This window comes from Rousettus aegyptiacus, unplaced genomic scaffold, assembly GCF_014176215.1.
Source record: "Rousettus aegyptiacus isolate mRouAeg1 unplaced genomic scaffold, mRouAeg1.p scaffold_m13_p_12, whole genome shotgun sequence".
Lineage (NCBI taxonomy): Eukaryota > Metazoa > Chordata > Mammalia > Chiroptera > Pteropodidae > Rousettus > Rousettus aegyptiacus.
In genome coordinates this window covers 16,058,761-16,086,189 of record NW_023416287.1, presented here as the reverse complement: position 1 = coordinate 16,086,189, position 27,429 = coordinate 16,058,761, and the positions used below count along the sequence as shown (strand labels likewise).

The window sequence follows — 27,429 nt, the reverse complement described above, 5'->3', positions numbered from 1 at the left end:
TCGGTCAGTCACCTGCCTCTTCCCACACTCTCCTCTGCTGCACCTCTACCATACAGCCTCCCGTTGCCTGTCTTCCACATTGGAGTAATTGCCAAGTATTATATTTTTATCTCCTCAGTTGTTCTTACATCTGTCCCCTTGTCTTTGTTTCTGTCTCTATTTCTACCACCTTAGTCCATATTGTCATTGTCTCTCATCCGGTCCCCTGTAGGAGCCTCATTACTGATCCATCTGCATGTGTTCTTACATCTTCTAATCCATTCTTCACGTGGCAGCCCTATGATGTTTTCAAAATGCTGCTCTGAGCATCATTCCCCTGTTAAACATTTAAATGGCTTCTCATTGCTCCTAGAACATAGACCCCAATCCTTGCATGTTCCCACCATCACATACACCCCATGACTTGGCCCCTGCTGATGTCATCACCCATGTATCTCCTGCCACGTGCCATTGCATTTTATTCTGGCCTTTTTTGTCTCAGCTTTACATGGACTGTTCCCTCTGCCTAGAACACTCTGCCCCCTTTTCTTCCCACCGGTTACCTAGTTGATTCCCATTCATCATTCATATTCCAGTACAAACAATATTTCCCTGATACCCCACTCCTGTCTCTACCCCATAAAGCCAGGTCCCTCCCCTTTCTTCCCCATATATGCTGTCTGTCATAGCTCCCTATCTTTTTCCTTCAGAGTACTATGTAGTTTGTCATCCTGTTGATAGGTTATTTTGTTATTTCTCTGACCAGATCATAAAGTCCTATCTGTATTGTTACTCTTTCATCACTACTCCTACCCCAAGCACAGCATCCTGTTCTCAGGTGGCAGGTATGGTGGGTGCAGCTTGGTTCATTTCCAGACTAGGTCAGAGTACAGCTAATCCTTGAATAAAACAGGTTTGAACTTCACAGGTCCACTTATATTCGTTGTCCGCCCCCGCCCCCCAATAAGTATTCAGTTGGCCCTCTGTATACCTGGGTTTTGCATGTGCAGATTGAACCAACCGTGGGATCAATAACAGTATTTTTGATCCACAGTTAGGAATCCGTGGATGTGGAGGGCCAACTGTATACATTGTTCTAAGGCATTTTATAAGAAGGGACTTGGGCATCTGTGGGGGGTCCTGGAACCAATCTCCTATGGATACTAAGGTAGACGGGGGTTAAGTTTTGGGGAGTCAGAGTTATATGCAGGTTTTTGACTGCTTAAAGTGGTGGCACTCCTAACCCCCATGTTGTCCAGGGGTCAGCTGTATGCCTTTGATGGGGATTCCCTCCCTACAAGGTCGAGGCTTTGCTTTGTAGACAGATTCCTTTCCTTTTCTTGGTCTGTACATTCACAGGATTGGGCAATTTTATAATTAGGTACCATCTAATTATAAAGTTATGTAACCCCCGCCCCCCATGTTGGAGGTCCAGAGCCCTTTCATTTTCTCAAGCCAACTTCTAGTTAAATGTACTAAATTTTCTGGACCTTCTCAAATGGTTTGTTGTGGGGAAGAATTTGTGTCCCATTAATAATTCTTTTTCTTTGAGTCCTGACATATAAATCAGGAAGATTAAATATTACTCATAAAATAATAAACATAGGAGGGGTAATTAATTGTTCTTTCCCCCTCATATCTGTTAATTTCTCTGAACAGTTTGGTAAGTACCTGGTCTCATCCAAATCTCGTACCCACTCCACAATATAGGCATATTTCCATTCCTGTCTCGTATGTTAGGACACGAAGCCCAGCAAGATGAGGTCACATCACAGGCAAGTCGTAGAGTTAGATTCAAACTTGTGTTTTCTGGGATTTTTTTTCTGTTCTACCATGGTGACCTCCTTCCTTTTTTGTTTGCTAATAGAAAGGAATTGAAGTCTTTGTTGCTTGTAGAGAGAGCTGTATCCAAATGCAGCGCAGTAACCTATAGGCTGCCTTGCCCCAGGCAGACCTTCTAGCACTTAAGATTATAGTAAATCTTGCTTAAAATTATGTTTTGTGAAAACTGTCCTTTTCCTTTCTACCCTTTGTTTCTCAGCTGCCTTCCCCGAGTGCTTGACTCTGCCAGTATTTGGCTCAAAAGGAGAAACAGTTGAAAGGCCTGCACCTTTGATGTGTGTCTTCACAACATCAATAACCTGGTTTTCCATTAAAGTGGTCCTGAAGCCAGTTTGTGGGGCTTTGTTACTTGCAGAAAGCTTACATTTTTTGACAGTTAACTTAAAAAAGTGAGAGAACTAATTATAAATAGTAAATAGATTTTCTTGTACTTTACTATTCTGATTTTATATAATGAGGGACCCATTGCATAAATAATGCGAGCATTTTTGAAGGCCTCCAGCGCGTTTTTTAAATAAGTCTCTTTTAAAGCTTTTAATGGACATCTGTTAAGTTGTAAATATTTAGCTTTATAATTACATTAAAGTTTGAAAAATTGCCCAGTCTTAAAATTGATTTTATTTTTATTAGTTTAGTTATGTGTAAACACTTTCTTCTTCTTCCCTTGCTTCTGCAAATCCCTGTCAGAGGTTTTTATGGTAGCAGTAGAAGCTCCCTTAAGCCTTTTGGTTTAAGGATACTTCGGGGAGAAGTACCCCGAAAACACTTTGCAGTATGATTTCAGGCTTATGAAGCCCATTTCTGTTTGAGTCCTTCAGAGGATGCTTGTAATGGTCTAAGAACATTCCTCTCATTGTAGCCATTTTGTCATTTTTCCTTCTGGGAAAGACTTTGCCTACTTTGCCTGTACCTTTATTACTGGTTTTAGTAAGGGAGCTGAGAGGCCCTGAGCCCTAGGATTGGAGCTACAACTTCCTGTTTTCCTTGTATCTTCCTCAGCATCTTACTCAGCAGCTCCAGCCTTGCTGTGACACCCCAGAATGTATCATTTTGAAATGTCGCAGCTGCTACTAAGTCATATGGGAGCATGGCGCTGGTTGAGAGAGAGGTCAGTGATGGTTTTTTGTTCCCACATAGATCTTTGAAGGAAAATTAGAAGTGGCATTCTTATTTTCAGTATATATACAAGATTTATATATTGTATTTTCTCTAAAAAACAAGGGGTGCTGTAGTGAGAGAAAGAAAAAATAGTAAGTTGTAGTTTAAATAGAAGCTGTGATTTCTCAGTGTAGCCCCTATGAGCCTTGTTGGTGAGGATAAGCTTCCTGACAGGGTGAGGAGGGCTGAGAGGGCATGTGACATAATATTCGGGTGAAAGTCAGCTTCCCCTTTCTGCTTGGATCTCTCCACCTGCATGCAATGAAGCAGTTCCAAGCAGTTCTTTGACTTAAATTCAGTGTGGCAGGTCACCTTTCAAACAGGGCCCTTCATAGACGGCTTCGTGCATAATAACCCTTTATGACTCTTAATTGGGAATAGCCGAGCAGTGGGTGATTTTCATATACTGTATGTCCTGTAGCACAACAGGGCAAGATAAAGGAAAATATGAGTCTTAATACTGGAAATCTTGCTTTGTCAAGTCAGGCCTCTGCCTGTGGTGTTATTTCTAACATAATTTTTGCTTATGTAAATACTTCCCAGCAAGAAAAATGTAGGTTTGACAATGTTTACGTTTTGATCAGTATTTTTTTTTCGTGAGTTGCTAGAGGAAAGGCTTCTAATTTTGTTTGTTTTGAAAATGAAATTCCTGTAGAAAGGTCATTGCAATGTCAGCCCCTGTCATTTTTAACCCTCTTATCCCAGAGCTCATCTGCTTGCAGCATGTCAGGTCTGGCTCACTACTGTAACCAAAAAAGGCAAAGAATGTGTAAGCCTTATCAGCGAGTTGTCTTAGTGCTCCATAATGGTCTGTGTTCACACAATGTCAGCTGGATCCGCAGGAAGCAGAGGGATGCTGGGGATATTTTTCCCTTGCAACTTGGGAGAGTCGGTGAGGTGAGATTCAAAAGCTTTGCCAGGAACATAAATCCTAGGCATTATCTCAGAACTACACATTGGGCCTTTACCATCTACGTTTTAAACATTTCTTGGCAGTCAAATAAATCTGGGCAATTTATCACAGGTGCCCACCTCCTCCTCCAACTCCTCCTCAAGGATCCTGAAACAGAGGGTAGCAACAGAAGTCTGATAAAACTCTTACCTGTTTCCTCACAGGCTTTCGGGAATGAGGTAGAATTTGCTGCAGTAGGCGCATATTGCCAAATGGAGGATTCAGCTCAACCCCTCACCTTTGCCACCAAATTATGCATAAGCAGGAAAGGGAAAGCAACAGGACTACTGGGATTTGCCTTGTCTTCTCTTGCTTAAGAGTGGTAGTAAAGGAAAGACAAGTGTGTGAAGATGAGAGTACAAAGTAGAGCCACGTGAACTGTGGTTGAGATGAATCAACCGGTAGGGAGAAGAGTGATGAGCAGGAGTGCTGCCGCGGTGTCATCCTGCTGATAAAAATTGTGCAGGTCTTGATCTCTCGAATTCCTGTACCATGAGTGTTAGATTAAAGGCTTAGTGCTCTATTATGCACAAGTGTAAGGCGTTTTAACAAGGCACATGTAACCACCTTGCACATCATTCCTCTGAGTGGTCCTTGTGTACTAAAGAGATTGTGGGATGCAGCACACTTAAATGAGTCAAAAGAATTTGAATGCGTCTCATCGCATACAAGTTGGTTTTAGCAATATCATGAAAAAAAAAAACCTGGTTTCTTCTGAGAGCAGGAGTTGCTGAGGGCACAGTTTGGAACCTTGTAGCAACAGAGTTTGTGGCCCACACTTGTCAGAAGGCTGGCTGGCAGGTCGAAAAGAAAGATTCTTGGGTTTTCCTGGATCTGTGTCCTTAACCTGTGCAGAAGCAAAGAGGCTGTTGAGGAAATGCCGTGACCCGACTGAGGGAGCATAAGGAAGGGAAGAACTGGGAGGCAAGCAAAGGCTGGAGTTATATTTGGGGGATCGTTTTATTTGGATTCACTCTTGATTTCTTTGTTGGGCCATGGCAACATTTATAGATGACTTTACTTAGAAAAAGGCTGAATCTGTTTTTGAAAGGTAAGGGTAGGGGCGATTATAGTGTTACTACCGAATCTCCTGAGGGTACTATGAAATTACTATAGCTTCAGTTTGACCTAGTCAGAGCTCGCTGTGATTTCTGACCTGCTCGTCTCTCCTCGAGGCATTAAGTGAGGTCCTGCAGCTGTCCCAGTCAGTCAGGTATATGTTTTAGCAGTTTTAAAGACAATCTTTACCTGTATTTGGATATTCAGACTATATACCTGCTAACCCTGGCTAGTGCACTTGAACCTCTTGTTCCATGGATCTTTCTTTGTTTTTTTTAAGATCAGTTTTAGGTTCACAGCAAAATTTAAGAGGAAAGTACAGAGATTTCCCAAGTACCCGCTGCCCCCACACATGTATAGTCTCCACAGTCAGCATCCCCCACCAGAGTGCTATGTTTGTTCCTGTAGATGAACCTACAAAGTCCATAATTTACAATAGGGCTTACATTGGTGTTGTACAGTCTACAGATTTGGACAAATGTATAATGACATTCATCATTATATCGTACTTTCACAACTCTGAAATTCATCATAAATGAATGTGCTCTGTCCATTCATCCCTCCCCCCATGCCCCCAACTCCTGTCTCGTAGTCGTGTCTTTTCCAGAATGTCATATAGTTGGACTCATACAGTATTTAGCCTTTTCAGGTTGGCTTCTTTCACTTAGTAATACACATTTAAGGTTTTTCCATGTCTTTTCATGACTTGATAGCTCATTTTTTATTAATGCTGAATAATGCTCTGTTGTTTGGATGCACCAAAGTCGACATCCATTTGCCTACTGAAGGACACATTGGATGCGTCCAGATTTTGGCAGTGAGTATGATTGCCGGATCATATGGTAAGAGTATGTTTCATTTTGTAAGAGACCGCAAGACTGCATTCCCATCAGCAATGTATAGAATTCCTGTTGCTCTACATCTTCATTAGTATTTGGTGTTATCAGTGTTCTGGATTTTGGCCAAATAGTAGGTGGGTAGTGTTGATTCATTGTCATTTTAGTTTGCATTTCCCTGATGATGGAGAATGTTGTTTGCAAATATTTTATTTCAGTCTGTGGCTTGTCTTTTCATTCTCTTGACATATCTTTCACTGAGCAGAAAATTTTCATTTTAATGAATCGTGCTTTTTTAATGGATCATGCTTTTGATGTTGTATGCAAGAAAGTCATTGCCAAACCAGAGATGATCTAGACTTTCTTCTATGTTATCTTCTAGGAGTTTCATAGTTTTGCGTTTTACATTTTGATCTGATTCATTTTGAGTTCATTTTTATTTTTTTGCGTGTGGACGTCTAGTTGTTCTAGCACCGCTCTGTTTTTTCTCCACTGTATTACCTTCGCTTCTTTGTCAAAGATCAGTTGACTATATTTATATGGGTCTATTTCTGGGCTCTCTTTTCTGTTTCATTGATTGATTTGGCTGTTTTTGGGGTTTTTTTGCCAGTACCACATTGTCTTGACTACTATAGCTTTATAGTAAGTCTTGGAGTTGGATAGGTCTGTTTTTTTCAATAAACTTTAGAATCAATTTGTCTGTATTCACAAAATAACTTGCTGTGAATTTGATTAGGATCACATCGGCTCTATTGATAAAAGTGGGAGGAACCGATATCTTAACAATATTGAGTCTTCCTATCCATGAACAAGAAACATCTCCCCACTTATTTAGTTCTTTGTTAATCTGCATTTTGTAGTTTTCCTTATACATATATTGTATGTAATTTGTTAGACTTATTTTATTGTTTTGGGTATTAATGTAAATAGTATTGTGTCTTTATTTCAAATTCTACTTTTTCATTCCTGTCACATAGAAAGTGATTGATTTTGTGTATTAACCTGCAACTCTGTTTTTTAATCCTTTTCAGTCACAGTCCCGCTCCCATCCTTTCTCTAGTAATGATCTCCTAGACTCCTCCTGTTCTTGCTTTTAAAATAGAAATCTCTATGGAAAGAGTAACCTAGTGGAGTGGCATGAAGAGGTGTGGGCAGCTTTCATAGTGGCCTGAAGAGAGGACTTTTTTTTTTTTTTTTTTTAATTAAAATGAAGGTTCTTCCAGGATATCGAGAATATAATAGCAGCCTAAGCATGATGAGATAATCACCTCCCACCTGAACCCCAGCAGGAACAGGATTTCATTTGTTTTAAAGATGGCCTTTGAAAGAGTTATTTGAATTTAAGGTGGTATCTAATTAGATCAACTGCCTTCCCTTTAACCTAGGGGCAGGGCTTGCTAAGCTAGTCTAAGGATCACCAAAGAGTGAGAAGCCTTGGATTCTGATCTCAGCTCAGCTCATTAGAGACTTGATTTTCAGACAGTTTGTTCTTGAGGAATGCCTTCAACTAAAGTACTCGGAAGCCACCAAGAGTGGATGGCTAAGTCAATGTGGTTTTCATTTGTCACCTTTGGTCAGAAGATTTGAGCAGGGAGCAAGGGGTAACTATTTAGTAACTGTTTTACCCTATTTGTACTTAGAATTCAGGAGAAGTTAATTAAATGATTCCATGACCTATAATAGAGAATCTGTCTTCTCTATTAATTTCCCTTGAAGTATATAAAACCAAGAAAGAAAACGTAGAGGAGAGGACAGGAAACCTTGACAATTTAGAGCCTCACATTTGAAATTAGTCTTCAGTTTCAAGAATGAAAGCTGGCAATTGTTGTGTACTTATACATAATGTTATGTTTTATATAGTATTAATTCATCGGACAACTGTGTTGGACACTTACTGTTTACAGGGCCCTGCTGGGCATGGTGGATGCTGAGTGAAGCAGCTCCTGAAGTTTACAAGTTTGATAGGGGAGTCATTGTTAATAATTTACCCAAATCATTGTTTTAGTGTATTAAGTCTACAAAAGAAAGGAATGGGGGTGTCAAGAGAGCTTACTCTCCTCCCCTGTCTCTTCATTGACTTTCTGTGTGAGCAGCTTATTTCAGGTGGAAGGCTGGCTGCCTGCCACAGTGAAGGGATAGACCCTCCCTGCCCACACCCAGATTCCCCTCTCCCACTCCTTATTCAGACTTTGTCTTTACAACTTGAAATAAGTGTTCTTCATTTAATCTATTTCCTGTCTTACCACTCTTCCCAGGAGTGCTTAGGCTTGTGTCTTCAAACCTTCTGCCTCTCCAAGTGTACATAAGGTGCCTGACATGAAGGTGTTTAGAACTTGAAAAAAGATCTTGAAGGTGGTCCAGTTCTTTCATTTTCAGATAAAAAAAGGTGAAGACGTAGCAAGAGAGGGAACACATTCACAGTCACACAGCAAGTTAGAGTCAGAGCTGGTACTAAACCCCCGGGTCTTTGAGTCTCAGCCCAGTACTTTGTGTTAAATTTCTGCAGGAGGCTTTAGTCACGAAGGACCCAGCCTCAGGAACATCCTTGTCTTTGCAGAAACACCCAGGAGAGTAGCACAGCTAGGGGTGGGGAAGGGGGGTGTGGAACCAGCCCTGAGGCCATAAACGACATGCCTCACATGGTCCAGGGTGGTTATTCCATATAAACTTTAGCTGGGAGCTGAGGAAAGAAAATAGTATACCCAGTTTCTGTTATCAGGAGAGTTCTATTTTAGGGGAACGTGGAAGTCTAACATGTATGGAGAGAGCAGCCTATTAGGGGCCCAGGGGCCCAGATGCATGCTCAGTACACAGGAGGGCTCCAGAGCAGAGCAGGCGGAGATGGGGACAAGTCTTCTGAACGAGGAGGAAAGGTTTTCCTAGAGAGGTGGGACACAGCAGGTAGGCCAAGGAGTGGAGGCAGGACTTTGCTGGGACCAGGAAAAGAAGGATTTGTGTTCTCCTCAAGGCTTTAAGAGAATTCTGAGTAAATGAGTAGCTTGTGCATAAGGGGTTTGGAAGTTGTGAGAAATACATTTGGACAGGAGCCAATTTTAGAAGTCCTTGAGCCCTGAGCAGTCGTGGAGATAGTGTGATTGTCATGCTTCACTTTCTGCAAGGAGTGACACTTGGCGAAACCTGGGCCTTTGTAAGATAAATCTGGCATGTTTAGGGGAGACTAGTGGAAGCTTCCTCGGGGACTTGTTGCAGGTACTCAGGTATGGAATAAGGAAGCCCTAGACACAGATAGTGATATTAGGTGTTCTGAGTTCCTGTAGTCCTTGTCTGAATAAGTCTGGGTTAACCTCTAAGTTTAACACAGAAAGTCTAGCTTTATACTGTTTTTTCTAGCCATGTCTAGGTATAGCCCTGAAATTAATTGTAAAGCCTGAGCATCTGTTTTTTTATTTTATAAGGCATTTTGAAATAATTACAACCCAAATAACAGAAAAATGTCACTTCTTTATACTCCTAAATCTCAAGTGCCAATAAGTTAAACACCATTTAATACTGTTGCCAGTACTGAACTCTACTTTCATTTTTTATATAAAGTTTTACCTTTTGAGAGTTTGAAAACCCTAGCACTGTCCTTTGAGCTGGATAGGGGAGGGGCAGCCCAGTGGGGAGAAAATAGAGCAAGAGGGTGAGTGTCTGTACCCCCTCCTTAAACCTGACCGTCTGCACACGCAGGCTTAACTGCATTGTCTTCTCTTTGTCTCCTCAGGAATATAAACAGAAGCTTGCTCGGGTAACCCAGGTCCGCAAGGAACTGAAGTCCCATATTCAGAGCTTGCCAGACCTCTCATTGCTGCCCAACGTCACAGGGGGCTTGGCCCCTCTACCTTCTGCTGGTGATCTGTTTTCTACTGACTAGGACAGGTGTTACGCCCAGATTCCCATCTCTACCAGCAGAAAAGAGGGCGGCGAGTCATGGTTGGAAATAACCTTATAGCCCCTGGTTCTGTCCCTCCTTCCGCCTGGCCCCCCAACCTCCCAGCCTCAAGAAAGAACTGCAGACTCTGATTTTCCTCTCCAGCCTCATGTTGAGCACAATTCAGAAAAGTGGCGAGTGGAATCCAGTTTCGAGTGATATTTGGGAAAAAATACAAACTTCATGTTTTTATGCCACTGTTAATTTTCCATTCTTAGTTCTCTCTTTACACCCAAGAAGTTACAAAAATCATGTGTATTCTGGAAGTTTTCAGAAGAATCTTGTCCCTGATGACAGCACCGTGTCATGGAAGCAGCTTCTCCCGTCTGAGCAGGGCTTGTTCAGGCTCAGCGCAGGCCTCCCCGAGGAACTCGCTCTGGGGTCGCTGGCTTTCCCGACCGCCGTCCATCCGCCCCAGAGGTCGGAGGAGCACCTGTGGAGCAGCTTCGCCATCAGGAGTTTGCCAAATCTGATTCTCCCTCACCACTACTTCTGGCGATGTGTAGTCACAGGTTAGGTGCATTTGTATTGTGAGCAGACTAGAGAATCTAGCAATAAGATTCAAAGCTGATCTGGGACATACAGTCATAATTCAGAGACAGAGTAACAGGAATCAGAAATGTGAGTTAAAAATAAGTTATTCACTTCAGGTTACTACAAACAACCTTCCCAGGCTACACTTATCAAAGGTCCCACCTGCTGTCATAGAGCATGTTCCTAAAAACATGATCCTTTGACCACAGTTGGTCAGGAAGGTGGTGGTTAGAAATGGCACTTGTGGGCCCCGAAAGCTAAAGGCATACTGAGAGTCTGGGCTTTGCGTGGGTATCGCTTTGACCCTTTCTCTTGGGAAGTAGGGCACGCACTAACATTTAATTCACCGTGTGGGCACATGTCCTCAATATGGTGACTAAACTTGAATATCTCCCTTGCAAATATGACACTGCGCATGTTCCTCTGTCCATCAGTTCATGCCACTGCACGTGTCCTTGTGCCCGTAGGAGGATGAGTCCTTTGCATCAGATGTTATTGAAAAGCTCATCTCGGACAAGGGAAGAGGGCAGTTGGGGATATTAATTTTGGGTTTTAATTATATTATCATGCCAGCTGACATTAGGACTACATGATGTAGTTAGGATTTTTACCTTGCTTTTAGTAAAGGTTAGGCCTGCTAACTGTAAATCATTCTAATTCGACAGGCTTATTGTTGACATTGGAAAGGGCAGAAAACAATTTGCCCCAGTAGTGTAATAGGAATTATAGCCCAGAGGCTGAAATCCAAAAGCTGTAAAAGGATTCAGTTGGGGCAGTGGGGGGCGGGGGGGGTGCACCTTCAGAATCTCCCTTATTTTGAGTTGCTATTTTCAGGATTACCAAAAAGGCAATTACATGTAATTTTACATGTTAAACATGTTAAAACATAACCTATGTTTTTAAAAGTGTAACAGGCTGTTCTCGGATGAGCCCTCCAGCCTGCCGTGAAGGGAGAACAATGGAAAGTCATAGGTTTTTAGTTTAATTCTGTGTTGAACCTAGTAGCATTTAAGCTATTTTTCAGATTCTAATACAGACTGTGCATTGTTTGCTTATTGACACTGCCTGTTGTCCTGTCATTATTAAATTAATGAGTCTATATATAAAGTTTTTCTCCCAGAGGCCATAGGGCAGTAGGTGAGTTTACTAAAATTGCAAGATGAATTCCACTCTTTCCTGTTTCTGCAGACATGCCCCCTCCCCATGTGGTGTGCTGCTTTAGTCCTGAACAGATCCGTGGACATTCTCTATACTTGCTTTCGCCAAGGAAGCAAAATTTTACTAGCCACAAACCAGCCAAAAAGGTATAGTAGATATTTGCTCCTGGTCAGCTAGATGAAACATTATAATGGATTTTGCCCACTGCTGTATTTTATCTCATTGAGTCTGACTAGCAATTGGTGCATAATTATCATTAAAGCTAGAGCAGGAAACGAAACTGTAGGAATTATGTAAATGAACATGTTGGCCTCTTAATACCTGTTACTAGTGGACTTCCTGTGAGGAAGTTAGTTTTGGTTTTTGTGTGTGTTTTTTTAATGAAATGCTTTTGTTGTTTAAATCTTTAATTCTCTCACATCCTCCCCAAGTGTGCTTACTTCATTTGTTTAATTTAAGTGACTCTTTCTCCTTGTATGTATGAGGTGATCAGGCCATGGTGGGGTGGGTGGTTTTGTTTCGTGTTTTTTTTTTCCCTTAGGGCACCCAAAGGCCTCAAAGGACCTTTCCTTTAGGTCATATTCCTCAGAAAGTCTTCAATCTTCCCTTCGTTTTTTTGTTTTTTTTTTTCTTAAAGAATATTTTTAAAGCTTAAATTTGTATATTAATTTAGGACTTTATTTAGAAGTATAGGCTGTCATTGGTGACAGCAGTATATTCTGAAATGTCTCATAGATATATATTTTTGAATAAAGATGGCGTTGTTGGACGACATCGTGTGATGTTTCTTTACCCTGTTATGCAATACCCAGTGCTTTCTTGTAAGCAGTGGGTAATTAGTAATCACCAACAGAGATTGTGCTGTCTGCACAGAATTGTGTCCCTTAGGAGTTTTCGTGACTCTTAGTGGCCCATAAATACTCAGCACTTACATAGTATTTTCCGGTTCTTTCCAGGGGCTTAATTAACTTTAATTAGCCAATCCACGCAATACCCAGGAGAGGTACCTCCATAGTTTTATCCTCATTGTACAGAGTGGGAACTGGTAGAGAGAGGTTAAATGACTCCCCAGTACGACACAGTCTCTGATTAAAACTCGGAAGTTTTTGATTTCAGTACTTTTTTTCGCACCACTTGGCCCGAGAGATTTGATTTTGGCAATACAATGAAAGCCAGTCTGAAGAGTGAAAAGAAAAATTTGAGATAATTCAAACTCAAGTGGTATGCCTTTAAAAACATTTTCATGGGTTTCCTTTCTCTCTTTCACTTCTAAATTTAATTAAAGCATATTGACTATTATTGGTTAAAACTCAAAAGAATAGAAGAATGGTTGGAAATAGTTCCTTTTGAAGTAATTGATGTTTGGAAAGATGATTTTAACTTTTCCACTGGGTGAGGGCAGCATTTGCCAGAAGAAGTAGGGTTACCCATTTATCTCATGATGCAAAAACTGCAGGATCTACGGTCCTTTAAGACTAAATGTGAATCAAGTACAGAATTAGGAAAGTTGAGACTATGCATTATCCAAATTCTGTCTTAAAAGGTAAAGGTTGAATGTAATATGTGGATCTCAGGAGACAAGATCTCCTTCTCTGTCTCCAGGTTTCATGGCCTTATTAATGTCTTCACTCTTACCTATAAATAGTAAGCCCATAATTCCTCTAGTTTAATTAGCACTTCAGGCTACGAAATGTGACTGAAGTCCTCAGAACCGAAGATGAAACTACCCAAGAGTTCACGAATCTGTCAAAACGCTTAACTTTTGTGATAAGAGCCATTAACTCTCTGTGTGACCTTCCTGGGCAAGGTACTTCTCCCTCTGGGCCTCAGTTTTCTTATCTTTGAAATGTGGTATTGGACCGAGTTATTTCCAGGCTCCCTGCCAACCCAAAAAACTTGTAATTGTTGTGCTGCATGAGAAGAATGCAGGGCTGAAGTCTGAGAACACTGGTTGGCATATCCTGGTTGCCAATAATATTTGTTAGATAAATAATATATATAATCTACGCATATAAAGAGCATATATGAAACTCTGGAGAGCGTCGTCGATAAGGATCAGAACACAAGAGTGCCGAGACTCAAAAGGTGGGATTAAAGACAGTGGGAGCTGGGCGCAAGCAGTCTGCATTTGGGTTACTTGAGATGTTTGAGAAAAAGCTATTTTCCTTCTCCTAGTATCATTCATCTGTCCCAACTCATTTCTCATCGCCACCTCCGTGGGATTTATCCAGTTAAAAATTATTCTTCCACTCTGAGGCACAGATTCAATTAAGAATCCATTATTCTCCTGTACAGTAGATTGAGATTCATGTAGCTTTATGTAGTATTGAAAGCCCAGTTCAGTTTTTTAGACTCTGAAATAGTTATTTTGCATTAAAAATTTGTTTCTACTGCTGGTTTGATAAATACTAAAATTAACAGTATGACTCAGAACTTGGCTAATATTTTTTACAAAGTAAAGGCTGTTGTGGCAAGTGATAACCCACATCTCTGATCACTTACTGTGATGACCTTCACCAAGTTCCTCAGCCTTTCAGGACCTCAGCAGCTTCTTAAAGGAAATGAATGAGGCTGACTAACCTCTGAAGCCCTTTCCAGATCTGAAATTCTATGATGAGGCTTTTGGAATATTTTTTCCTACCTAAAGTGTTGTTATAATGCACTCCACAGATTTTTAAGTGCCAGTTATCTGCATGAATCCTCAGATATAAAAATGGTAAATCAAAGTGGTTACAAACATACCTATTAACTTTAAATGAGATGTTTGAAAAAAAGGGCCTACCTAGTGCCATGTCTGGGACAAATTAGGGGCTCAGTGTAGCTGTTGATGAATTCAGTGATGAACATAGGTATTTAAATGCATCAGAGGTTAAAATAGATGTGTTTCGGAGGCAACAATAGATAGCACATACTAATACCATATGCTCTCTTTACAATGGAGGTGGTCAAAGACCTGTAGCCCCCTTATGTTCTCATTCACATTGAGAGTGTAAGAGAGTCAGGAGTCAGAGTTGAGGATTTTTGGTGGGGATTTCTTTGAAGAGAGTCTGTATGTTTTGAGCCTCCTAAGGGAAACTACTGGATGCCACCTGCCCCTCACTTTAAAGCTAGGGAAAAGGGCCTCAGGGGAGCTTAATATGTGTCCCCTGTAGGGTGATGAGATACAGTGGCCGGTAGGTGCTTTGATAATTGAGCGAGGAAGGGGGTGCTGAATTGGGTGCAGCCTCCATTCCTAGAGTTTGTTGGAGCAGGAGATACCTGCCTGCCTCCTGCAGAACAGATGCCGGCTACATGCAAGAGAACCCACGCGGGGTCATCTCAGAACCCGACCAAGAGGCATGAGTTTCCTCAAGGAGGTGTGCTGACTTGCACTGCTGAGAGATGAGCAGAAAGTAAAGAGCCAGAGACACAGGCACCATCCCTGTGAGATCCCTGGTGATAGCGGACAAAGGTGGGATGATTGGGAGAAGGGAGAGGATGAGCCACTCTGAAGAGTGCCAAGGGAGCCCACGTGAGAAAGGATTAGCTAGACTCTTGCCAAGCCACGGCCCAGTTGCCACAGCGCCTAATTAAGGCTATTCTCTTTGCCTTCCTTTCCTTACTCCCATTGTCCTAAACCTCACTAAACAAGGAGGCCTCCCGTCCTGATGTTGGCTTCCCGCCTGCAGCCGGCCGAGAGGCCTTGGCTTCAAATAATAAGCCATTTTGATTATAACGCGAGAATGGACATTTTCTGAATCGAGGCTTTTTTTTTACCTTAAGTGACTGGGATTTATTATTATTAAATAAGATTGACTAGAGAAGTTGTGGAGGCCTGAGTTTTCTTCTCGAGTTAGGGGATGCACTGCTCCCACAAACCTGATTTTTCAACGAGCAGTAGGAGACTCGAAGGCGCACTGCGAAAACAATTCCACCAGCCTGTTTATTTATTGCGACGGTTGCACATGATTTATTTTAGATCTTCTTGCATCACTGTTTTAGTTTTAACTTGAAAAGTTCATTTCCACAACTTTGAGTTGTTTGTTAGTGAATTCATGAATCATCCTTCTGTGTATGTGAACACATCTTTTTTTTATTAATTGTGGCAAAATACACATAACATAAGTTTACCATTTTAGCCATTTTAAAAGCGTACAATTCAGTGACATTTAGTACACTCACCATGTGCAAACATCACTACATTCTAGTTCCAGCACGTTTTCATCCTCTCAAACGGAAACCCCATATGCACTAAGCAGTCACTCATTACCCGCCTGCGCCTCACCAGCGACCACGAACCTGCTTTTCCTCTTTGTGACATTGCCTGTTCTAAATACTTGATATAAATGGAATCTACAACATGAGACCTTTTGAGTCTGGCGTCTTACACTCAGCAGCATGGTGTTTTCAAGGTTCATTCTTGTAGTGTGCGTCAGAATTTTATTCCTTTTAATGGTCGAATAATATTTTAGTGTATGGATAATCCACATTTATCCGTCAATTGTTGGACATTTGATTATTGGTTCTACCTTTTGGGTAGTGCTGCTGTGAACATTCTTGTACAAATTTTTGTTCGAACACCTGATTTCGATTCTTGTAGGTACTACCAATTTCTCCTCGTCCTTGCTGTGTTAGTCAGGGTTCTTCAGAGAAATAGAACCAACAGGGCGTGTATATACGTAGACGGATTTATTTTAAGGAATTGGCTCACGCAATTGTGGAGACTTGGTAATTCCAAAATCTGCAGGGGAGGCCAGCACCTAGAGACCCAGGAAAGAGTTGCAGTTCATGTCCAAAGGCAGTCTGCTGCCCACCTGCTCAAGGGGGATGCCAGTCTTCGTTTTAAGATCTTGGACTGATTGGATGAGGCACACCCACATTAATGTCATCCAAAAAACACCTTCGCAGAATAGTGTTTGACCAAATATCTGGGCGCCGTGGCCCTGCCAAGTTGATACATAAAATTAGCCATCGTGCTTGCCAACACTTGTTATTTCCATTTTTAAAATTATACCTGTATTAGTGTCCTAGGACTCTGTTAGAAAGTTCCACAAACTGGATGGTTTAAAACAATCAATTTCTTGTCCTAGTTCTGGCAGCTAGAAATATGACATTAAGATGTTTGCAGGGCTGCGCTCCCTCCAAAGCCTCTAGGGGAGGACCCTTCCCTGCCTTTTCCAGCTTCTTGTAGCCTCAGGCATTCCTCGGCTGTGACAACTACTCTGATCTCTGCCTCCACCTTCACATGATCTTCTGTGTTTTCGTCCAAATTTCCCTCCTTTTTATAAGTACATCAGTCAGATTAAGGTCCATCTCAGTAATCTTAGCTTGATTAAATCTGCAAAGACCTTATTTCCTCATGAGGTCACATTCACAGATACTAGTGGTTAGGACTTCAACATGTATTTTTTAGGGGGAGGGAACACAATTCAATTCATAACAACAGCCATCCTAGTGGGGATGAAGTAATATCCCCATGTGATTTTAATGTGCATTTTCCTAATGACAGAGGACATTGAGCATATTCTGTGTTTATTGCCTATTTGTGTATCTTTGAAGAAATGTCTATTTGCATTCTTTTCCCATTTTTTATTTGGGTTACCTCTTTTGTTGAGTTGTAAGTTATTTATCTATTCTGGATGCTAAATCCTTATACATACATGATTTGCAAATATACTTTCCCATCCCGTGGGTGTCTTCATTCTCTTGATTGGTTTTTTGATGTATGAATTACAATTTTTTTTTTTTCTTCTGTCACTTATGCTGTGGGTCTCACATCTAAGTAAACATTGCCAAATCCAAGGTCATGAAGATTCTTCTGTTTTCTTCTAGGATTTTATACTTTAACTTTTATATTAAGGTGTTTGATCTATTTTGAGTTAATTTTTATACATGGTATGAGGTAAGAGGTCAACTTTATTCTTGCATGTGGGCATTTAGTTGTCCTAGCACCATTTATCAAAGAGATTATTCTTTCCCCTCGAATGGCTTTGGTATTCTTGTCAAAATTCTGAACACTTTAAAAAGTGAATTTAAAAGTTAAGTACAGGCATTGTGGTTGGAAAGTAAATATGGCAAAGTGAGTCACACAAATGGTATCTCAGTGCATTTAAAGTTATGTTTATACTATATTGTAGTCTATTAAATGTGCAAAAAATAATGTACATACCTTAATTTAAAAAATGCTCTATTGCTAAAAAGTGCTAACCACCATCTGAGCCTGTTGGAAAAATGACGCTCATAGACTTGCTCGAACCAGGGTTACCACAAAACTTCAATTTGTAAAAATTGCATTATCTGTGAAGCGCAATAAAGCAAGGTTTGCCTCTATCAAGTTACGTCTTGATCAGTCAGCTTAGCTTTGAAGATTTCTTCCCAGATCAGCATTTCGTAACAATCTTGACAGAGCCTGGCTTACTGGTAGAATTGTAAAACTCAAAAATATTCACGAACTAACTCCAAACACAATTTTCTAACAACCTTTCATAAAGTCACCATCTATTAGTTAAATGCTATTTTAAAGTCCAAACCAATCATAAAAACAACCAGTGTAGAGTTCCACCAAAGGATTAAGTGCTATGGGAATTGCCCTCCACCCTAAACAACTAGAAAATAGAATATATTTTTAAAATGTTCTCAGACATTGGACATCAGGAAGCACAGAACTGTGAGCCTCTGAGAGGCAAAAACTAAACAGGGAGAAGTGATTGCCCCATCGTACTCATTGAGGGTGCTTTCAGCCTGCTGCACAGAGATGAACCCAGAAGCCCACTATATACCACTCAATTGAGGAGACAGAGATCAGAGTTCAGGAAGACCGCGGTGGCTAGAATGTGCAGGGAGAAATAACAGACCAAAGGCAGCTGCCCAGAGACAGAGCTCAGGAAATCTTGACTTTCGGGTAAATTCTGATCAGAACATTTGTTGGATGAAACTCCATGAGAGGTACCAGGGAGAGAACAAACAGAAAGCAGTAGGCCAAGTAATTCTCAGAGCTCACATAGATCTGGGAATCATTGCGATTTCTGCTGGCTAGAGTGGAGAGACCTTGTAATTCACAGCGCATTGGGTAGAATCCTCGAAAAGGTGTTATGCCTTTGTAGTGGGGCTAAATTAGTACCAGTGTAAAGGTTGCTCTTAGCCCGTCGTAAAAAAGCTTAATAGTAAACCTCAAACTGATCTGCAAGTGACTTAACTGCTTGGAAGAACAAAGTCCAACACTGTTTGAAGAAATACAACAAAACCCAGAACTCAACAATGTAAAATTTACTATTCAGCGTCCAACAACAACCAAAGTCACCAGGCATGCAAAGAAGGAGAAAAGTATGACCAGAGCCAAGAGAAAAATAAATCAATAGATCCAGAATGACACAGATGATAAAATTACCTGATAAAGACCCTAAACAGCTATTATTCATATTATAAGTACTCAAGAATATAACAGAAAACATGAACATAATAAGGACAGACATAAGATATATGTTTTAAAAATCCAAATCAAATTTTAGAGATGAAATTACAATAAATTAAACTAGGATTAACAGCATATTATATATTGCAGAAGAAAAGGCACCATTATAGAAATTATTCAAAATAAAGCATAGAAAGAAAATACTAGAAAATGAATGAACAGAGCCACCTGTGATAAGAAATATAAAGCCATACACCCAAGAAGCTTAGTAAATCTTAGGAAGAATAAACATGAAAAAACTATCCACTCTTAGATATATCATAGTCAAATTGCTGAACTAGTGATAAGTTAAAAAAAAAAAAATACATAGAGGAACAAAGATCATAGTGGCAGCAGACTTCTTGTAAGAAACTATGCAAGCCAAAAAAGAATGGCATGCCATCTTCCAAGCATTGAAAAAGGAAAAAAACTCACTCTAAAATTCTGTATTAAGCAAAAATGTCTTTCCAAAATGAAGGTGAAATAAGCTTTTTCAAAGCAACAAAAATGAAAAGAATTCATCACCAGTGGACCTGAACAATAAGAAATGTTAAAGTTTTTCAGACAGGAAAAATGGTATCAGATGGAAATCTGGATCAACACAAAGGAATGAAAATTACTGAAATCATAACAACATGCAGAAGTATATAATATTTAAATCTCTTAAAAAGATAATTGACTTTAAACAGAAATAATGTATTTAAGATTTATAACACTAAAGCAAAATATATGACAATAATAGCATAAAAGTCAGGAGAGGGGAAAATAGAAGTATATAATCATAAAGATCATATAGTATTTGTGAAGTATTATAATGTCACTTAAAAGTAGAATGAGGTAAGTTAAAGATGTACACTAAAAAGTCTAAAAGTACTACTAAAATAACAGGGTTGTAGCTGATAAACCAACAAAGGAGAGGCAATGAAATTATAAAAATTGTTCAACTATTCCAAAAGAAAGCAGGAAAAAAGATGAGACAAATAAAAAACAAATAGCATGATACACTAAAACCTGAATCATGTCAGAAATCAAATGTAAATAATCCAAATATTTCAGTTGAAAGGCAGAGATAGTAAGATATTTAAAGTTCGTGGTTTCAGGTGTCAAAGTCACCAAGGAAGACACGACTCACAGAGGCACTGGATGGAACGATGCTTTACTTACAGAAAGAACTGTGAGAACAAGATCAGCTTCCACAGTGAGCATCGGTACCCTGTGGCCAGCGGGTCCCATCCCACAGCCGACATAGGGAGATGGTCTGCACGTGCCTCTCGTGCTGTAGGTGGAGGACCCTGTTTCCCACTGCTGGGAACAGATACAGCAGTAGGGTTGGGCAGCTGCCATAAGATGCCCATGCTTAAGCAGAAACAAAGAAGTACACAGTAAGTCCGTTAGTGGGAGAATGATATTTCCAGATGAGGTGATACCTCCAGCACAGGCAGTGAGGTCTCCTCATTTTCCTATAATGTTTCAGGCCCTACATACACTCTATGCAAAAGTGCAAGGGTCACCGGGCTGTGTATGACTGCCTTTCCCAACATATTTACTCTCTGACCTTACTACCTGACCCTACACAAGGAAGATTTTGCCCATCTCTGGATTAAAATAATGTGTCCTTCTGCCAGCAGAGACCATGATGATTTCTGACTTAACTGGGCTATGAATTAATGAGGCCTCCATGTATTTCCTTAAATGTGTGCTTTCAAGATATCAGATGCCTCTAGGTCAGGTAGTTAGTTCTGTCCCTGGCCCAGGGACAGAACTGGGTAGTTGTTGTCTGTCAGGTATGCATGTGGCTTCAAGCCAGGCTAGAAGGCACTTTCCTAGATAGCATCTTTCTGCCTGGGAAGATTCCCCTTCGAATAAATCAGATTCATACACTCAGCATGCTCTAGGCTGGAGCAAAGAGCCCCGAATTTGGAACCTGGTTGCAGTTCCAACTTTATCACTGCATTATGGAGTGCCTTTAGACAAGTCACTTCATGTCTCTGGGTGGGGCTGACTTACCAGGAAGACTTAGTATTTCCAGATCTCCCTGGAGGCCTTCATCCCCACGTTTAACCTTGCCAGCTACTTGCCAGCTACCCAGAAAGACAGCAAAGGTGACGAGCACCAGCTCCAGACTCCAGTGATCTGAGTTTGAGTCTCAGCCTCTTTATTTAACTGGCACTTTGACCAAGAGATGTCACTTCCCTGTGTCTTGGCACCCTTGTTTGCACACTAGAGACGATGATAATGGACTCTCTCTCAGAAGGTTACAGGGATGTAATGACTCGATATTGCTAAAGGAAGCCGAGTTATGTTTTTATTAGATAAAAGCTGTTTGCTGATACAGAACCATCTGTGCAAACTCTAGCCATGTGAACCTAGGATGCAGCACAGCTGGACAGAGAAGAAAGTTCCTGGAGCAAGAACTGTGTCCTCTTAAAGTCATAGCTATTGTGAAGCTACTGAAGAGGGACCCTGGCCGATGGCAGGAGGGTGGTCAGGCCTCAAGATCAAGGCCTCTCAGGAAGGAATAATGCCCTGGAGTGGTTTAGTCTGCAGACAAGGGGAGGGCAAGTACTGCGGTGCCCAAAGGCTAGAGTTGAAGACGGGCGTCAAAATCTGCGTAAAAATGGTTCTTACCTGGAGAGCAGGAGATGGACGTTTCAGGGGAGAGGGCTTCTGCCTCATCAGGAAGACTCGCTGCCTTCCGAGGCCGGCGGGCGCTTCGTGTCTGGGGTGCTGTGGGGAACTTCTCGATGAAGAGAGTTGGATGAGATGAAACACACAAAGCCTCCCCCCAGATCTGATAGTCCTGGACTCTGGCATTTTGTTGGCTTTGAGATTTGACTACTGATAAGTGTGGTGGGAACAAAGCCATTGCTATTTTAAAATTTCAAAGTTCGAAGCTTGCCAAGAACTCTATAAAGACGTCTGCGCGGATTCCCTGGGCCGCCTCTTGATGAAGTGTTCAGTGGTCCCACATTGCTGGAAGACCCCTCCCCCCTACTCCTCCCATAGATTTTGAAACATGGGTGATGGTGATAGCTCCTGGCAAGGTCACAGAAAGGCAATTTGAGAGCTGTCATTGCTCAAGAGACGGAAGACAGACCTCCAAACCTTGTTTTGGTATCAGGGTGGTTGCTTTTGAAACTTCAAAAGAGCCTTCCAGACCTGCCCCTACTTTGCCTGGAATGCAGTGGCATCTGGACTTCATTTTAATGGCCTGGAAATCTGTGAAGTCATTCCCAAGAGTGGCTTTCTTACCTGCCTCGGCCAAAACAAGCATGGAGAGTCCTGGTTATGAGGCGATTAAAGTTTATTAGCCTCTGGAATTACATTATATAGCATGACCTGTCAAACACGGATTCGGATTCGTCACATTTCACATTAAGCTCTCCCTCCCCTACCCCATCTACCTGAGCAGCCGCGGAACACGCTGATGGTGAACTCTTTGTCCCTGGAGGCATCAAACAGAACCAACAGGACCACTTATCTGGGGAACAGCTTAGAGAGGGAATTCGCAAACCCAGCAGAATAGATACTGCAAGCTCTAATGCATTCACGGCCTGGGAAGGCAATGGAAAGAAGGGAATTTGGCCAGCTGCAGACAGGCGAGTGTGACAACTGCTGTGCAGTTCAGCCAAGAGCTGGCATGCCAGGAGGCAGGACCGCTATTCCCAGATTGTCTGCTTTTTCTATGAGAAGGTGGAAACCTAGATTTGTATGTAAAAATCTCTCAATTGTTTATATATTGGCAAATAATTTAAATACCCATTGGGAAGAGGTTTTTTTTGTTGTTGTTGTTTTAATACTAGTGTTTTTTGTTGGCTTGTTTTTGCAATACCCGTTTGTTTGCAGTATCTGTTTACTCGCTCGTTTGGTTGTTTGCTTGGGAATGCCAGCTTGCCACTTTTGCAAGTCAAGAGTTACTCTCTGCTGAGGACCTGTGAAAGGAGTTTGCAAAGCTGACTACAATCTGAGGAAGGCTGCCGGTTCTGAGAAGAATCTGTTAGCCTCGGAACAGAACTTGCAGGTGGCTTCAGGTAATTCAGCCCGGCTATTCGCAGCCCACCATAGAGACAGGAGCACTGGCCTGAGAGAGGCCAAGCCCAGGCTCTGGTCCCTGACCCATCGCTGATTTGCTGTGTGACCTTAGGAAAGTCTTTGGCCTTCTCTGGCCTCAGTTTTCCTTTCTGGAATTGGCCCTGAACATCTCAGGTCCCTCCCAGCTCAAATGGTCCAGGGCTTCACTTGGGAGGAATCTAAAATGGAGACTTTTCAAAAGTAGGGCTGGTTTTTTATTTGGGGTCAAACAGCTGTTTTCAGAACTGGTTGTGCATCTTTAGGTAGATCCAAAACCAAGAAAAGGATTTATCAGAAAGGATGCTTTGCAAGCGGCTTCTAGAGTCTTCATGCCAAGGAATTAGGGCTGATGGAGGTGATCGGTTAGCATTGGTCAAACACCGACGGTGGCTTGTAAGTGGTGATAGAAGGCAAATGGGTCTAGACAGATGGAAAATGGCAGATGAGGGCTCACCAGAGACCTGGCTTCTCCTCTCTGTTCTCACTCACTCTGCAGCCTGGGAAGCCATTGCCTGTCTCTGAGCCTCAGTTTCCTCTTCCAAAAACAAGGAGATTGGCTGGCTGGTTTCTGAGTCCCTTCAAGCCCTGGAGTTCTGTGATTCTAATGAATTTACCTTTGCAAAGTTGTGCTTTCCTCATCTGCACGAGAACTTTAATTTTTCTTTAATTCGACAGATGTTTCTTAGGCACCCACTGGGGAGAAGCACTATAGATACAGCTAGCAAATCCAGATACAGTCCTTCCCCTTGTGACACTTACAGCAACTGCTCAGAGAAAGGAGCAATGTGCCAGCACAGTGCTATGACAAGAGGACAAGTTTTCGACAGGACCCTGGAACAGAGTCAGAGCTGATGGGAACAGCTTTTGGAGGAAATGATTCTTGAGCCAAGATCCAAAGGGTGGTGACGGATTAACTAGGGGAAGGGGACAAGAAAAGCATTCCTGGAAAGGGGACACCATGTGCAAAGCCTGTGCCAGGAGGACACAGGGCATGTTCGAGGCACCGGATGCAGCCAGCGTTGCCGTGAAGTCGTTGAGGTCCTGGGTGAGCCACATTCTGCAGAATCTTGTTGTCCCTGGAGAAGACTTGATTTTCCACTCAGAGAATGTGCAAAGCCTCAGACAGGTTTTCAGCGCAGAAAGACAGGATCATATCTGCGTTTTGAAAAGACTCCTCTGAATACTATTGGAAAGAGACAGGTGAAGGTGGAAGGGATGAGTAGGGATTGAGGGGAGCAGAATAGATGCTGGGGGACCCATGAGGAGGTGGTGACGACTTCCCGGTGAGATGAAACGGGAGCCTGGCCGGAGCCGTGACAGTCGAGAGTGAGTGGTCAGACTTGAGGGCTATTTAGGTGTTTGAATCAACAGGGCTAGGAGCTAGATAGAATGAGGAACTGAGGCCAATTCCCGCCTCTCTGGGCAGGTGCACCTGAAGGTGAGCTGGCCTCAGATTTATGTGTGTGTCCCAGCAGCAGCCCCCCGAGGTAGGCAGAGGCCCCCAATGATCCTCTGCTTCCTGGTTCTCATACCCTGTATGACTTCCTCCCGAGTGTGGACTGGACTTAGTGACTTGCAGTGAACAAACAGAATACATCAGGAGTGATGGGTGAAGATGTTGGGCTGTAAAAGGACTGTGTTTTCCATCTCGGGTGCTTTCTCTTGCTCTCTCTTCCTTGCTCGCAGTGGGGGAAGCCAGCGAGGCAGCCTTGTGGTGAGGCCCATGTGAGTGAGCTCAGGCATGGATCTTCGGAGGCCTGCGAACAGCTACATGAGTGAGTTTGGAATCTGATTCTCCCTGAGTCAAGCCTTGAGAGACGACTGCCACCAAGGCTGGACATTTGAGGGCCTAGTGAAAAACCTTGAGTCAGAACCACCTAGTGAAACGACTTTCAGGTTCCCAACCTACAAAATCTGAGAGGTAGTATTTGTTACTTTCACCTGCTAAGTTTTGGGTTTGTTAGGTGGCAACAGTTACTCAATACAGCCCTTCCTCACACAAGCTGTGCTCTCAGTTTCCCTGGAGCTGGGGAGGGAAGGGTTAACCCCGGGCCCAGGCCTCCAGGTGGGCAGCAAGGTTAATGCCTCCAGCTTGAGGGACAGTTCATTACAGAATTATCTAGCCACTCAGCCAACATTTGGTCTGCTGCCAGCTGGGCCTCAGCCTTCTTGTGGTGCCTGTCAGAGCAGGGGCCCTGGAGTCGGGGCATCCTGGAAACTGACAGATTTATTAGCAGCCTGGCCTCTCTGCATCTGCCTACAATGTGCTGGCTGCAAGTAGAGCCAGCGAGGCTCTATGGCCGTGTCCCCGAAGGGGTTAAGGCTACCACAAATCCTGGGCTGCAGCCTCTTCCAGGACTCATGGCTGCAGCTCTGCTATGTTGTGAGTCCAGAGGTTGATGCTGGGAGGGGGGTACCCCAAACCTCAAAGACTGCCGATAACCGCAGACATGTATGGAGCACCTCCTATATGATGAACCCTTGCGTTCACCATCTCATTTAATCCTCACAATAACCCTGCAGAAGTAGGAATGCCTATTAGCCCCATTCTGCAGGCGAGGAAGGTCGTGTTGCTGGAAAGGGCAGGGCTGGCTGACTCCAAAGTCTGCGTGCTTATCTGCTCTACCTCCTTGGCCCCTCTATGGGAAGGGTTATGGCTTCGGTGCCTTAGTGGTTTGGTGGAGTTGCTTGGGGAGATGAGGTGAGGGAGTGGAGGAGCCAGGGCTCCTGTCCTCCATCCTTGCTCCAGAGAAAGCAGCTCTACTGTTCCATGTTGTGCCCTTAAGGGCCACGTAAAATTTCGTTTGAAAAACAGTTACAAAAACGAAACTGAACCAAACCAGGTAGCATGGTTATTTCAGGATGTGTGGTTTGAATGGACCACATATGTTCCAGTCCCATATACCCACTTACTGTGTGACTTGAGGCTCTAATAATAGACCCTACCGCATGGGGACGGATGGGAGATTAGGTGAAGTCACACACATATAGCTCTGAGCACAGTGCTGGGCACCTAGGAAGGATTCGCCTTTGCAAAGGAGTCTGCGGTGCTGAAGGAAAACATGACATTTGGCAGTAGGGAGCCTTTGAACGGAGTGACCCTGCTCCTTTGTGCTGGAGGAGACACCCCCAGCCCAACACCCACCATGCTCCAGGAGCTATGTGCCCTGCTGGAGAACTTGAACTAGGAAGATAAGTCTGGTGGGCCGGGGGCAGGGGAAAGAGGAAGAGAAATAACCGTTGTGGCTTTTCTCTGAAAGCAGAGCCTAGGCGCGGGGAGTGGACCCTAATACGATTAGAGATTGTTACAGACATTTCCCGGAGCTATAAATTCTGGCTCATTTTACTAGCAGGATTAAGTTGACTGTAAGAGGAGCCAAAAGAGAGGACAGGCCACCTCCAGGGCTGAGTGTAAGAAGAGCTGCGGACCAGCCTGGGGAGGGCCCAGCCTCGTCCTCTGAGCACGAGTCCTTTCTCCAGCACGTCTGGACGCAGCCCATCCTGTCCCTGCTTGAACCCTTCCAGTAACAGGGAGCTCTCTCATGTAGGAAGTAGCCTGTTTCCACAGGTTCCTCTCCGAATGCTCAGAAGAGCCTCTCCCCACCCCACCCCCACCCTCCGAGTACAGATCTTCTCCTCAGCAGCTCCTTTCAATCAGGGTGTTATGTAGAAGTAAAGTAAGGGGGAGGCAAGAGAATTAAAATGTTAATCAAGTCACAATTGGAGACTGCGATATTCTGATCAGCCCTGCACTATGCTGATCAGCCCTGTGGCCAGGCCAGGAGGACACCTGCAGAACGCAGGAAGATTTCCCCTGGAGTGCTAATCCATTTCCAATGGCTTGCTAACAACCCCATTTCCCACACCTGTGAAGGGGAACCAGGAACCAAGAGCCGTCTCTATGGCTAAAACCAATGGGAATCTATGGGTCAAAGCCCGGGAACTGCCAGCAGGCCTTTCACTCTGCATATTCTTACCTTTTCACCCTACCTGCCTATTCTTTCCCTTCCTCACTGTATGTCCCTATCAAAGGACATGGAGACTAAAGAATGACATATATATTGAATTCTCTGAACACTGAGAGTCCCTCTCAGTGCCTTTACTCTCTCTGTCTCTGTCTCTGTCTCTCTCTCTCACACTGTCCCTCTCACTCTCTGCCTCTGAGAGGAGACCACACTCTGTCTGTGGAGCGTTACCCTTTTTCTAATAAACTTTTCTGTCCACCGTAACTTTGACTTGCATGTTGAATTCTTTCTACATTCTCCACCAAAGAACCCTCTTCTCTCTGTGCAGGTCCTTGTCTCCCGTTACTCGGGGAAATTCGCACTGTCCTGCATCAGAAATATTATTTATTTTGCATCCCATAAAAACACTGAATTTTCTTGTTAATTTAAACAACACAGTTGCAGGTTATATTGTGGTTTCTCTATACATAATTTTTTGACCTTCGTCGTCATAAGAAACATCCAAATCTGTAGAC

General features: G+C 42.8%; 1 protein-coding gene across 2 annotated transcripts in view; it reads left to right on the top strand.

Annotated features, from left to right (window-relative positions):
- RPRD1B (regulation of nuclear pre-mRNA domain containing 1B) overlaps positions 1 to 12,221 on the top strand; it is a 48,726-nt gene extending 36,505 nt beyond the window's left edge. The window contains exons 7-8 of one of the 2 annotated variants that reach the window (XM_036229421.1): positions 2,821 to 2,929; positions 9,551 to 9,657. In XM_036229421.1, coding sequence (XP_036085314.1) covers positions 2,821 to 2,895 — 75 coding nt within the window. In that variant the 3' untranslated portion in view covers positions 2,896 to 2,929; positions 9,551 to 9,657. Of the gene's footprint in view, positions 1 to 2,820; positions 2,930 to 9,550 lie in introns of both variants that reach the window. The other variant, XM_036229420.1, reaches the window with a different exon arrangement.
- Positions 12,222 to 27,429: the final 15,208 nt, after the last annotated feature.